This window comes from Bolinopsis microptera, chromosome 7 (assembly GCF_026151205.1).
Source record: "Bolinopsis microptera isolate Bmic1 chromosome 7, MBARI_Bmic_1.0, whole genome shotgun sequence".
Classification (NCBI taxonomy): domain Eukaryota; kingdom Metazoa; phylum Ctenophora; class Tentaculata; order Lobata; family Bolinopsidae; genus Bolinopsis; species Bolinopsis microptera.
In genome coordinates, this window is record NC_087078.1 from 5,876,884 (window position 1) to 5,891,075 (window position 14,192).

Below are 14,192 nucleotides of genomic sequence, written 5' to 3' on the forward strand. Positions count from 1 at the left end.
TTCTCAAAGGCCTTGCAATTCTTACATACTCACATTATTTCTATGTGTTGCCCATGTTTTTAAAACGTCTTTCTGTGCATACAGCACTTGGTATGATACCATTTACCACATGGATATAAAATAGGAGGGGAAAAATCATCGTTGTCAATTCCTTTTCTGATTGGTGCCTCAACAGGGCTATGAATATTAGGAGCTTCTACTTTTACTGAATGATATGTTTCTGATACTTTTACTAAGTCTACTACTAGGACTTGAGATTTAATTGACAAAGGTTTCTCTGTTCTGATGTGGCGAAAGTCATATCTCGAAGAGGAGGCTTGAGGTTTAATATTTGAGTTTAATACTTTCTGATTATAATAAGGATTTGGGGAGGCCATGTTGGGCGACATAGGATCATTGGACATAGGATCATTGGACACAGGGTACCTCAAATTATGTGTTATATAGTAGTGTTGAAAGTATTAAAACAGTAGAGTATTAGATTTAGTAGATTGCTTAGTTGTTGCAGCTCTTAGTACCCTAGCCACTTAGTACCCTAGCCACGTGTACTAGCATTGTTAGCATTTTAAACACGTTTTGGAAATTTTTCAATCCGTTTCCAGAAATTTCCGATTTTATATACATTTATATACATGGCCATCATATTTTTGCCAAATGTATATGTATAAAAATGTATAAAAATGTAGTTGGACCCCCACTACCGGGTATGAAGATGAGGTGGAGATACGTTTGATCCACGTGCATATGGACAGAGAATCTCGGAACGGGGCCATGTCATAGTTGAAACTAATGTAATCGCTGGCAGAAGTTCCAAAGTGTAGGGCAGTGTACTGCTTATAATCAGTTGATGCAACTACAGGCAGGTAGATAACACAAAGGAACAAGACAAACATGGCTGCGATCAGGTTCGAGTTTGAAATGAAGGTAGAATTACTATGTTAACTAGTCCGGGGTATTCTGAGGCGATAAAATGGAACTTTCTGGAGCAAGGCTGATTACTCTTATCATGAACTAGCATTGAACCGGGAAAGTTGTAATGTTAGATAAGCTAGCAGGGTGGCACGGCAAACCTCGTTAACCAAGGAATTCTCCAACTTGATGATTTATCTCGCATAAATTTTAGCATTCACTTGAAGTTCAGAAACCTAATATGATAATAATGCAGGTCTGGTTTATAACTTTATATTATACGGGACGGGTACAGCACTCTGGTTGTTGGTGGAATTAATACAAAAAGTAACGAGATAAGACTATCACTAGCTTACAATTTTTTTACTGATTTGATAAAAATCTGTTAATTATAGTTATACTCCCACATTTATCAATTCCTTGGATTTCAAATTGAATTTCCTTCCCAGACAGTGCTGGCTTATTAAAGTTCATGGTAAACTAGAAATCAACGGGTCACGGGTGATTGGTCTTGGTAGGTTATTAACATACAACTAGAAATCTAATTGTGAAATTGACTGAAGGGTTGTTATATGTCTTATGCCCAGTGACCAGTGAGCCCGTAAGATTTGAGTGCAAGTACCACTATTTTGGTATTGATCAAAATTACTAAATATTCTATCACAATTGTAACCGACTTCACAGAAGTCGATAAATGCACTTAGTAAATACTCTTGCAGGTCCAACCCGTAGTTGGTGACAGTTATAGTTGGTCCTTCTCTCATCTGATCTTATTAACCCTGTCAATGATGAGCTATGGAGGAGTCATTGAATCTCATTAAAGCTGGCCTTGTCAGTGACGTACTGTGAAGATTGATTGATCTCATTAATTTGGCCTTGTTAGTGACGTGATATCAAAAAATCAATGGATCTCATTAATTTAACCTTGTCAGTGACGTGCTAATAAAACAAATATTTAATAAAACAAATATTTATTTTTACGGCACAATCAAACAATATCAATAATAAATAAATCAGGGGAGGTTTGAAGAGGTTTCAAGTGCCGAAGGCCACTGCTTATCTTTAGGATTTGAGAGTGACCTGTGCTTGAAACCCCCTCAACCATCCACTACGTCAATATAATACTTATTATACAAATATAGAAAAATATAATTATCTAAGCTAAAATTGCTTATTGGTCTAGTTTGGTGACATAGGAGAGCCCAGTTGAGTTTTAGTTTAGGTTTATGTTTTAAATCATAGTTTGAAAGGTTAGCCATGTTTCATGGCAGAGAGAGATATCATGTGTGCAGAGCCGTACCAGATGTAGAATTTGAGATATAATATAGATTAGTTACCATATATTAGGGTCACCTCGATTTTGGAGGGATAGCAAGTGCTTTTTAAGGTTAGATTTAATAATACCTGACGAGGCTGATAAGTCTGAATTTTTGGAAGACCCCGGGATTATTATCCCATCTACATTAGCATCACATATTTCGAATACATAGGGGATGAGATCATTCCATATTTTCGTAGAGGTGTACAAAAAGTTCTGTTGGGAGATATCTAACCTCAGTAATGGGACAATCAGACGAAGTTTTTCATTTCTAGGACAGAACTTGAAAAGATCTTTAATCGACTGGGGGACATCAAATTTAAGAATTTTGAATAGCTCCATAAATGTATGGTACATGTGCAGATTCTCCAGGTTCATAATTTTCTGCTCAGTGAATAGCGGTTTAGTGTGTTCAAGACAGTAGTTCTTTTTAGCCATATGTTCGTTATAAGTTCTTGAACGTGCACAGGTTAAGTAGTATTCTTTATGATCAAAATTGGGAATGTTACCAAATAGCAGTCGTATACATCGTTTTTGAATAGCAAAGACTTTATTCAGCTTATGTTTAGGGATCCCACCCCAGCAACTTATACAATAGCTAAGATGTGACATAAAAAGAGCATTGTATAGTTTCAAATATTCAGATTTGGGAATGAATTTGCAAATTCTCTTAATCGATACAATACTGGAGTTCAGCTTTAAAGATAAATGATTAAGATGTGGTTCCCAACATAGCTGTTCGTCTATTATCACCCCAAGAAATTTTGTACATTGAACTTTTTCTAGCTTTTTGCCATCTTTTGAAATCGTTAGATTCCTGTTAAAGGGCCGTGTTCTAGCACAGGTCTGTGTTGCTCTTGACAAACCTGGCTGAAAATGCATAAAACAACTTTTCCCTGCATTTATATGTAACTTGTTAGACTCCATATAGTTACTGACCTGTTTCATTACATGATTAGCTTTTTCAAAAGCTTCCTGTGCTGAACGACCTATCACAAAAATATTTGTATCATCAGCAAACAGGACGAATTCAGCCAAACTTGAGGAGCTCACAATATCATTTATATAAATCAGAAATAGTAGAGGTCCTAACACTGACCCCTGGGGTACACCATACTCAACTGAACACTTGTCCGATTTTTCAGTTTGAAAAGAAGTTACTTGGCTACGGTTTGTTAGATAGCTAGCAAGAGTTTTTAGTGCAATACCTCTTACTCCATAGTGTTCAAGTTTATGCAGGAGTTTATCGTGCTCAATTGTGTCAAATGCTTTACTTAGATCAATAAATATTCCAATTACATGATTTTTCTGTTCAATCTCATTAAGTATTTTATTGACAGAATAGTTTACGGCATGAGATGTTGAGTGTTGTTTTCTAAAACCAAATTGTCGATCATAAATCACGTTCATAGCACTGAGGTAATTATATAACCTATTATAAATTATTTTTTCAAGTATTTTGCCAAATATCGGTAATGTAGAAACAGGTCGATAGTTATCAAGGCATCGTGAGTCTCCTTTTTTATAAATTGGTGTAATAGAGCCCGTTTTAAGCTTGTTTGGAAAGACCCCATTGTCCAAGAACCAATTAAAGAATCTAGATATATGACCAGACAGATAATTTACACTCTTTTTCAAGACTTTAACAGAGATATCACTTGCCTTCCCATTTTCAAGGCTACCAATAATTTTACTTATCTCTTCCTCGTCACAGGGGCTGAGAAAAAAAGAGTTCACTATTCTTTCTCTGCCCTTGAGGTATTGTTTAAACTTCGTTTTATTGAAATTGCCATCAGTTACCGTACGAGATGGTACAGAAGATTGAACTTTTGAATTAAGATTACGAGCAATAGACGAGAAGTAGATGTTAAATCCGTTGGCAATCTCACGGCGTTCAGTTACAATTCTACCATCAATTAAGAATGATGCTTTTTGCTGACTGCTGGTTCTTGCCAAAGCGAAAACCTTGTTCTGACGAGCCGGTTTGTACATGGTATAAACAGGTGCAAGAGCAGACCAAAACTATCTCAGCTGTTCATTATTCATATTATTACATTTTCAATAAATCAAAACTAACAAGATGAGCTCTACCCACGACAATGATGATTCTGATTACTGAGCTCACTGGACAATTTAAATTAAATTGCAATTGAACACATGAAATGCAAAAAAAAATAAGTGCTACTTTGTCGATTAAACTTCTGTAGAGTTTAAAATATGAAATTGTGCAAGAACTGAACATGTATTTACAAATTCAGTATGACGTTTAACTGTTAGTGTTGAAGATTAACGTGGTAATCACTTCGAGATGGCCAGGCCTACTCTCATGCTGTCTATATCATCATTCTCATGCTGCGAATATATATTCTAAATAACTGATTAACGTGGTAAGTCTAGATAAAATAAAGAGAAGCGAACTGAATTCTTATATAGATATGCCTATCGAGACAAAATGAAATTGAGAGTTTCGTAAAATAGTATGACTCTCAGCTGTGCTCATCCAGTCAGCAACAGTCAACTTGTTGAGCCATTTTTAAAAATGTGGTAAATGAAAAGTCATAAAACGGAGAACGCATACACTTGAAGACTTGTAGACTCGATCAGCTCCACTTAACATAATACTAATACAAAGCCGAACAGCACGAGGTTCGTACAAAAACTTATGGAACAAAAGTCTTGAAAACAAGCTGCTGTAGACCCCCCCCCCCCCCCCCGTAATCAACCGCAAGTATTTGGAACCCCCCCCTCAGCTGATTACGTAATACGTGAACGACCCCTTATGGCTGTAGCGACAGAACTGGTACATAGTAGTGAAACAAGGCGATCCCACTAAATCGCTCGCCCAAATAAAAACAAAATTCTTGTGAAAGGGCCCGAAGGGTGTAAAATTAATCTTGTTCGGTGTATTTTAGGACAAAAAGCTATTTTTGTCACGTGACAGGCTAGTAGAACACGTGTTTTTATATGAATCTAGCAAGTATATAAGTACCTCGAAAACTCAACTTTTTTGAAAATTAGAAATTTTCAGAAAATGTGTTATTGGACTGATTTGGGGAGCGATCTAGGGCTCTTTATTTATGTACAGCAGGGTAGTGCATAGAGTTCAGTTTAACATCTCTGTTTTGATTATCAGAGGGTTCCTTTTAACACCTCTGTTTTGGGGAGGAGAGTTCGTTTTAACACCTCTGTTTTGGTTACAAGGAGGATAGTTTTGGAATTGTTTAGAGATTATTAGAGTTTATTATTGTTTATACTATCTGGGGATACTTAAGAGTGCAGAGTGGGCCTGTTGGATGGCAGGTTACACTTTTTGGTTTTAGTACAGTAGTTTAGTAATCGCAATTCTTAATCACGTATACAAACAAAAGTACTTTCACTTATCACCTTCCTGAACCAAATTGTAAGGAAAAGACCGTTTTATCACTCTCATAAATTTTGTTATATCTTTGGCATTATGCAATGGTCTCATAACACCTTTATGCATATTTTTCAAGCCATATAATGTTGCTGTTCGTTCTGCTTGGAGCTGTCTTGATGAGTGCTAGTCTTGTGGTGGGCAGAGATCCTGGAGGAATAATGTGTCAATACGAAGATAGGTTCCTCACCGTTGGAAAAAAGATCTACAGTGGATGTGAGGTGTGCCAATGCAAAAGGAGCGGTAAGTAGATCATGATCTAGGCTCATGCTGATTCAATTTTCTTATTCTAGCTCCTTAGGGGCGTCAAAATATATAATTGCTCGTTCCTAGTTTCAACATATTCCTTTTTCAAAATTTTTCAAAATCGTGGCTGCATGCTGTCAACGGAAACTGTACAAACAGTTTACAAGATCTAATTTTCCTCAGGAAAAATTAAATGTAGTGAAGAACCTGCATGTTGTCCATACCTTGACAAAAAAGGAAGGACAAAACTAGCTTCCCCTGGTGACTCCTATACTGATGGGTGTAACCAATGCACCTGTGGAGCTGAGGGCGGTATGGGAGCTTGCACCAAGATGGGTTGTCCTAATAAATGTGCCTACAAGAACTGGGATATGGTCTCGGGGTATGCTAAAAAGGGGAAGGTTCATGCGTACGATGAGGAAAGGGACTGTCCAGTCAAGTGCAAGTGCAAGGTGAAGAAAGGACAGGCAACCCTCAAGTGTAAACCAGACTGTTATTGAACTGAGTTTAAGTTGATAGTTGCGATAAGCTGTTTAATAATAGCATTGACAAAAAACAATCTCTCTTATAAAAAATGAATAATATATTTTAAAAAACCATCATTTATATGATTACATCCGAAAATCCTATACATTAAAGTCATTATTGTAACGGTATATTAGAATCAGACAGAAACAAAGTGTGAAGGGCCTGAACGGAACCCCTCGGTTTCAGTTCCTTGTTTAACACTGCCATACAGCAAGGACATTCGCCGAGTTCGCCAAGGATGGGCACATAGCTCACTCCACAAGATGTTCTGTCAAATGTTGCTTATATACCGAGGATCTACAGGAAATATTTCCTTGTAGGTTTAGAGGGTGATCTGTAAACAGATAATTACCTCATTCCCAACTTATAGGAACTACAATTAATTCCTATTCTATCCCAACGAGCTACACCAAGCATATAAAATACTAGAAACCCGCTAATCGAAAGCTTTGTTGGAGGAAATTTAAAAAATCATTTATGTTTAAATTTCTCTAATCATCTAGCTCTATGCTCTGTACTATAGAAAGTATGGATTTGACAATGACAACAAAGTTGTATGTATTCAGATTCAATAAAACGATACTTTTTACTGCAACGAAAAATATCAATCACAACCAAAGTTATGAATAGTGATATCGTGAGCGTAAATGTGGGCTAGTCATGACGTATCAAATATCACTATAAAGCATGGCAACGCGCTTTGCTATAATCTGTAGTTGCTAATTGCGTTGAATGAATATCAATAAGTGATAAGGGGCGTCGAGTTAAGCTTGGCAAGGGAAAAAATGTGGAGTCGATATCGTGTCATGAAGTTCATCAAAGTATACCACTATAAGTATAATACATGGCTCACATCAAACAGTGTAATTACTATGACAAAATTTACCGGAAAAATGTAATCGGCAAGACGGGAGGCCGACTTCCAGGCCCCCTCATTATTAGGGGGCCCAGGAAGATCAGATCATGTCACTAATTAGTGACGTATAATTAGTGATGTGATCCATCAGTAGAATTTAACTGACCTAGAAATGGGCTAGATACAGGGTAGAGTTCACACGGTGCATTAAGAAGTAATCATGATCTTTAAGATTTGACCGCTCGACTCGTATATCACATAAGGGACGGGAGCTCTTGCTAAAGGGGGGTTCTCGTATCTAGGGATGTGAGGGCTGTAGGACTATTGAGCGGAGGACTGTTGAGCATAGGACTGTAGGTCGGTGAGGGTCGGAAGTAGGACTGTAGAGCGGTGTCAAATCGCCAGGGTAGGACTCTAGAGCGGCCGCCCTTATAGATCTCACAACATGAGGACTTTAGAGCGGTACGATCCTAAAATGAGGACTGTAGAGCGGTGGACTGTTGAGCGGTTGACTTCAGGCCGGTGAAGGTCGGGAGTAGGACTGCAGAGCGGCCCTCCCTTATAGATTCCATAACATGAGGGCTCTAGAGCGGTACCCTCCTATAACATGATTCAGTATTCAGTATTCAGTATTCAGTATTCAGTATTCAGTATTCAGTATTCAGTATTCAGTATTCAGTATTCAGTATTCAGTATTCTGTATTCTGTATTCAGTATTCAGTATTCAGTATTCTGTATTCTGTATTCAGTATTCAGTATTCAGTATTCAGTATTCAGTATTCAGTATTCAGTATTTAGTATTCAGTATTCAGTATTCAGTATTCAGGGCGTCTACGTGTTTTATCAACCGCAAGAAATTCGTCGACTCTCTGGCCAGTACATGAACATTAAACATCACTGTACCAGCGCTGTTTCTTTTCGTGCAACAATGAGTACAGAGTGACCTGGATCAAGCATTACATCATTACCAAGGCGACTGTAAACAAAATATGTATTGTCAAAATCTTTATTTTTCACTTTAGTTTAAGTTATATTAATATAATAAATTTAAATCATATGATATTGTTATTATCTTAACAGTTACTACTGTAACTAAAGATTTTAAATTTGTATTCCTTGTATTCCTTGTATTCCTATTCCTTGTATTCAATAAATTTGAATAAATATGTATATTATTTCCTACGAAAAAATGTGTATTGACTTGTTATTTTAAATCAAAAGTAAGGGGTAAAACTGGGCTAGATGTAGGGTAGAGTTCACATGTTCTGTAAATCGTAGCTGGTGGATGACATCACTAATTATACGTCACATCACTAATTATACGTCATAACTCATATGATCTGACCCCTAATAATAGGGGGGCCTGGAAGTCGTGCAGCCGATTCGTGTAGTGTTTTTGAGTCTCATGATTTGATAGTTCTTTTATTCAAATTTCTGATTGTTTCTGAATAGACTCAGTGAAGACAGATTCTAATGGAATTAAATAGCTGAATAACGTATCGACATTTCTACGTCATACTCATATTCTCAAATTATTTGCTATATATAGTAGTGTTGAAAGTATTTTAATTAAAGAACATTATAAGCAGTGATGTAACTGCTTATTACATACGTATTACGTATTATGTTATTTCCTCATCTTTGCCTTCGTTCATGTATCGTCTTCTCGCATGTTATGCACAAGTTCTCACATTGCAAGTTATTAAATGTTTAATGTGGTAAATGAAAATTCATTAAACGGAGTACACATACACTTGAAGACTTGTAGACTCGATCAGCTGATCACCTTAATATAACACTATATTATTTATTATATTTATATTTATTATAATACAAATACGAACAGCACAAGGTACGTACAAAAACTTATGGAACAAAAGTCTTGAAAACAAGCTGCTGTAACACCGGAGAACGGCAATTTGTCGTTAGCATGTAGTTGTAGATGCAATGAAAACGGAAAGTTTAAGTTGCAATTACTTGATAAGATAATAAACCGGGTGATGTACCAGATGATACAAGTTTGATCGAGCAATTTGACGACATAATCAGATGTTAACCAAAGAATGTAGTCCCATCATTGAACGACGTGCAGATATACAAGTAGCAAATCTTTAACTGACCCTGGGAACTAGCTGAGCTCACTTATCTTCTTCACAACCTAATGATGATCTATCTGACAATTCTACTCGCAGTGGTGGGACTAGCCGCCAGCGACACCAGAATATGCATGGATACGTATCCGTCGTTGATGGGGAGTGCGATGTTGTCGAATGCCCCCGGTTGTCGAATGCCCGGTTGTTGAATGCCCTGCTCTTTTCTTCCCTGAAAAAGAATGCCCTGTAACAGAATGCCCTGCTGTCACATGCCCTGAAAAAGAATGCCCTGCTGTCAAGGAATGCCCTGTTGTCGAAGAAATAGAATACCCTGCAAAAGCAGAATGTTCTCTGCCTGCTAGAGATTGCCCCGGTTTCTCTGAGACCATAGTTGTAGTTGTCCAAGAAGGAGTTGATGATAGAAATGTTTGATGCAGTCTGATAATAGTTCTTCTTTATATATTGCATGATGTGAACTGATCTCGTAAGGTTGCTTAATCGTTTAATAAGCCTTGACACTACCGCTGATTGTAATTCGCGTGCGATGATGTGAACCCTGCTTGATTCAGGGGATACTGTTATTATGCAGTAATATGATCTGGTAGACGGGTGTTTGTGGACAGTTATTCGTGGACAGTTATCCGCGGACAGGGGTCGGGCTATCTAGATACTGCCCAATCTAGAGTTCATTATTGACAAGCATTTCTATGAAGGGTCTTTTGTAATTGTTCGACTTTTTGTCCTTTGAGTTCCTGGTTGGAAGTTCTTGGGGATGTTATGATAGTACACACTCAATCCAGAAGAAGCTTCCATATAGTAACTAATGATATAAACAAACTGTAAGTTAACATTGAGACATTACAGCAATATTCAGCAAGCTTTGGTCAGCTCTCTTACTCTAATCATTCATCATCAGCTGTCTTACTCTATCTAGATACTGCCCTGGTCTGAATACAAGTGAAGTCACCATATGAGTCTCCTAAAGTTCTCCCATTGAGAATATGGAGTTCATTATTGACAAGCATTTCTAGGAAGGGTCTTTTGTAATTGTTCGACTTTTTTGTCCTTTGAGTTCCTGGTTGGAAGTTCTTGGGGATGTTATGATAGTAAACACTCAATCCAGAAGAAGCTTCCATATAGTAACTCATGATATTAACAAACTGTAAGTTAACATTGAGACATTACAGCAATATTCAGCAAGCTTTGGTCAGCTCTCTTACTCTAATCATTCATCATCAGCTCCTGGTTGGAAGTTCTTGGGGAATGTTATGATAGTACACACTCAATCCAGAAGAAGCTTCCATATCTAGTAACTCATGATATTAACAAACTGTAAGTTAACATTGAGACATTACAGCAATATTCAGCAAGCTTTGGTCAGCTCTCTTACTCTAATCATTCATCATCAGCTCTCTTACTCTATTCATTTTCGTTTACTTTTCTGCTCAATAGTCGATATTGTATTTCACTAAGCAGCGTAATTCTTAAAAGAAATGAAAAACGGTGAGAATGATGTCCTGGTTGACGACCAGCAACAAACAACTTGGAAAAGGAATGATAAGATGTTGTTGATATGTATTCTTCTATGCGACTTTGCAGATGGAACAGAGATGGATTTGCCTGGTTGGTGTAACTTTCAAAGTTGTATCTACTTCTGTCTCGAATTATTTTTGAAGTGAACATTTTTAATTTCTTTCTGCACATTACATTTTACAAGATAGCCTTCCTTGTATTGAAAACCCCACTCCTACTCTGTAACACACACGAGGAAGCCTGATAACCATATTTCCTCACGTATCAGGAATGTTAACTCAACAAGTTTCATGTGACATTGGACTGTATCATTGGAAAGAAGGATTATTGGATTACATTCTGTTCTTCTCCTTAGCAGTTTCAGTTATTATTGTAGGACCATTGGCAAAAAGGTAGGGTAAAAAAACTGTAACCATTAAGCTGCCGTTAACATTTGCTAGTAGTAATACAGAAATTCGAAAAATAGATTTAATGATATTGTGTCTCAGGTTTGGAAAACGGAAGACGATTTTAATCTCGCTTTATCTGAGTGTATGCAGTTTAGTTTTCTGTGGCATAGTTGCAAACTTTACAGCTCTTCTTCTTTCTCGAGCCCTCCTTGGCTTTTGTTGTGGACTCAGATACAACAGTCTTTATGTTTGGGCCGCTGACATAGCTTACAATAAAGAGATTCTAGACAGGATTTTATTGATAACACAAATATTCTTCATTTGCGGGACAATGTGGTCATCAGTGTTGGGGTTCCTACTACTTGATTGGATTGGATGGAGGAAGTTTCTATTTTTCTCGACATTGCCCGTACTCATTCTTCCGATCATCATGGTTCACTTCTGTGTAAAAGATACAAGAGGCCCACAAATAGAAGAGTCAGAAGACGAAGCAGAACAGCAAGAAACAGTGACTGTTTCAAACTTTGCAGCTAGAACCACAAAAATGGGGCTGCTCATTGCTTGTGTTACTTTTAATGGCTGGTTGACCACCCTCCTTGTTCCAGCGTTGATCCAGCTGCTTAAGATCAATAAAGCAGGACCAAACATTCATTGCTCAGTTACCATGACTCAAGGGCCGGAACTCTTGTTACTGGCACTTGTTAACTTTGCAGGTTTGCCCTCTTTATTCCTTATGCACTGGATAAAAGACAAGATTGGATTTCGTAAACTGCAGGGGTTTGTTTCCCTAGTATACGTAGCAAACTTTGTACTGATGTTCACACAACAAAACCTTGCGGTAGCGATTTCAACTAACTTCATAACGAAGTTTTTGGACGGGATAATTACTTTGGGCTACACCTATGTCCTCTACGACGTGAATTACTTCGGAACGTCAAACTTTGAAGTAGGAACTTGCATCGCAACCACAATTGGCTTGATTGGTGGGATGGCTGGGTCGGGCATGGTCTCATTTGCCTCCACATCAACTGTTATAATCACTGCTTTGATGGTCAGTGTGTTTCAGGTTATGGTTGTTGTTTCTATGACAGAGGTTCAGTAACAATATTAAGCTGAATAGGTGAGCAGGTTTAAATAGACACGAACAGAAGGTTAGATAGAAAAGTGCTCAACACATTAGGTCAGGTTTCAAAATGAGGAAGTGATCTGGGAGTCCTTTTCGAAACTTTCTTTAGTTAGAGCTGAGGAATAATCTGAAACTGTTTATCTTAGATTCCGTATCAACCCTGACAGCTTAGAATTCTAGACTTACACTTTACAGTTATGTAGTAGTAAACCCGCGATGGGGTGGCATGTGCCTCAATAAAAATATTACAATCATTTATTATTATATCAATGTATCATTAAATATTTCAAAAATATCAATAACGTATGGTTGATCCTTCACACTTGGTAAAATATATAAAAATAAAGTTAATCTACACTAAAGAATAAATAATCTATATTATATAAATCAACAATATTAACTCCCCATCTTCATGTAGTCATTTATCAAAGCGGTAGAAATCCAAGTAATTTTAGTACGCGGTGCGCAAGGAATTTTGTTTTTTTTTTAATGTGTAGGCAAGATAAGCCTAAGTGTGGCAGTGAAAATTGAAAAAATAAGTTGCAGAATAAATTGCAGTGACTGACTGTCAAATGCATTATCGCAGTTCATTTATTTGACTGCACAGTGCACTAACGTTTAGGATTCTTACAGCTGTTATATTTTGCTAATATTTTGTTTAAAAGTTGTAAAGGACAAAGTTCTTGTCCGTCCACGAAAGGTTTTCTAGGTCAAGTTTTTGTTTGTCCAGTAAGTAACGTACAATGTTGTCCTTGTATGAATTAATAAACTTATCTTGTAACTTAGGTACGTTGAAGGGAAGGATTTTGTTTATTTCGTTTATCGTGTTGTTATATAATCGTGGTCCTACGTTAGAGATGCTATAATCGGTGATCCGTAATCTGTTGAACTTAATTTCAAAATACTTTGGATTTCTCCTTTCCGTTTGTCTAAGCGGTGATTTTTCAAATATACTACAGATACTCGATGGTGCTACTCCCATATAAACCTTGTGCATCAAAGTTAGACAGCTTTTAGCAATGAGATTAGGAAGAGCCAAAATTCCTATTTTGTTGAAGATGGATTTTGTGTGAGATGGTAGTTTACGTTTTTCTTTGTCGTAAAAATAGTTATGATATTCTGAATCAGTGGCGCGAATAGCTTTCTTTTGAGCAGAGAATAAAGACTGAATGGAATTTAAAGATTTAGTACCCCAAACAGTAGCGCAGTAATACAGGTGAGATTGAATTAAACTATTGTATAGCATTTTTTGAGCTTTATTCGGAATGGAACTTTTAAGTTTCATCATTACGCCTGCATTTCTGGATATTTTAGTCTTTAACTGTTTAATGTGCTGGCTCCAGCTAAGTTTTGAGTCAATAATGACACCTAAAAATCGTTCATGTTCACTTTTCACTAGTCGCTGTCCTTCTATACTAATATTTATATCCTCTGGTAATCTGTTAGTGAATATCATGTATTTAGTTTTTCCCACATTAAGTTTAAGACCGTTGTTTTTAACCCATGTCTGTACAGTATTTAATACTCTGTTTGCACGCATGTTCAGTTCAGTGTACGTGTCGGCAGAAACGATGATGTTTGCATCATCAGCGAAGAAAATATAATGGGCTATATCGCTTACATTTGCAAGGTCGTTTATGTAAATAATGAACAATATAGGACCAAGAATGGACCCTTGAGGAACTCCATGTTCCAATCCCATTTTTTCTGAACTGCAACTGTTGACGTGAACATACTGTTTCCGGTTAGTTAGATAAGACTCAAACCAGGATAAGCTAA

At 37.1% G+C, this 14,192-nt stretch overlaps 1 protein-coding gene across 1 annotated transcript; it reads left to right on the forward strand.

Moving 5' to 3' along the window:
* Positions 1-5,725: 5,725 nt before the first annotated feature.
* LOC134818974 (U-reduvitoxin-Pr21-like) lies at positions 5,726-6,467 on the forward strand. The gene is made up of 2 exons (XM_063828715.1): positions 5,726-5,885; positions 6,072-6,467. Exons 1-2 carry the CDS (start codon positions 5,729-5,731, stop codon positions 6,386-6,388), a joined length of 474 nt encoding a protein of 157 aa, XP_063684785.1. The 5' UTR covers positions 5,726-5,728; the 3' UTR covers positions 6,389-6,467.
* The last annotated feature ends 7,725 nt before the right edge of the window (positions 6,468-14,192 follow it).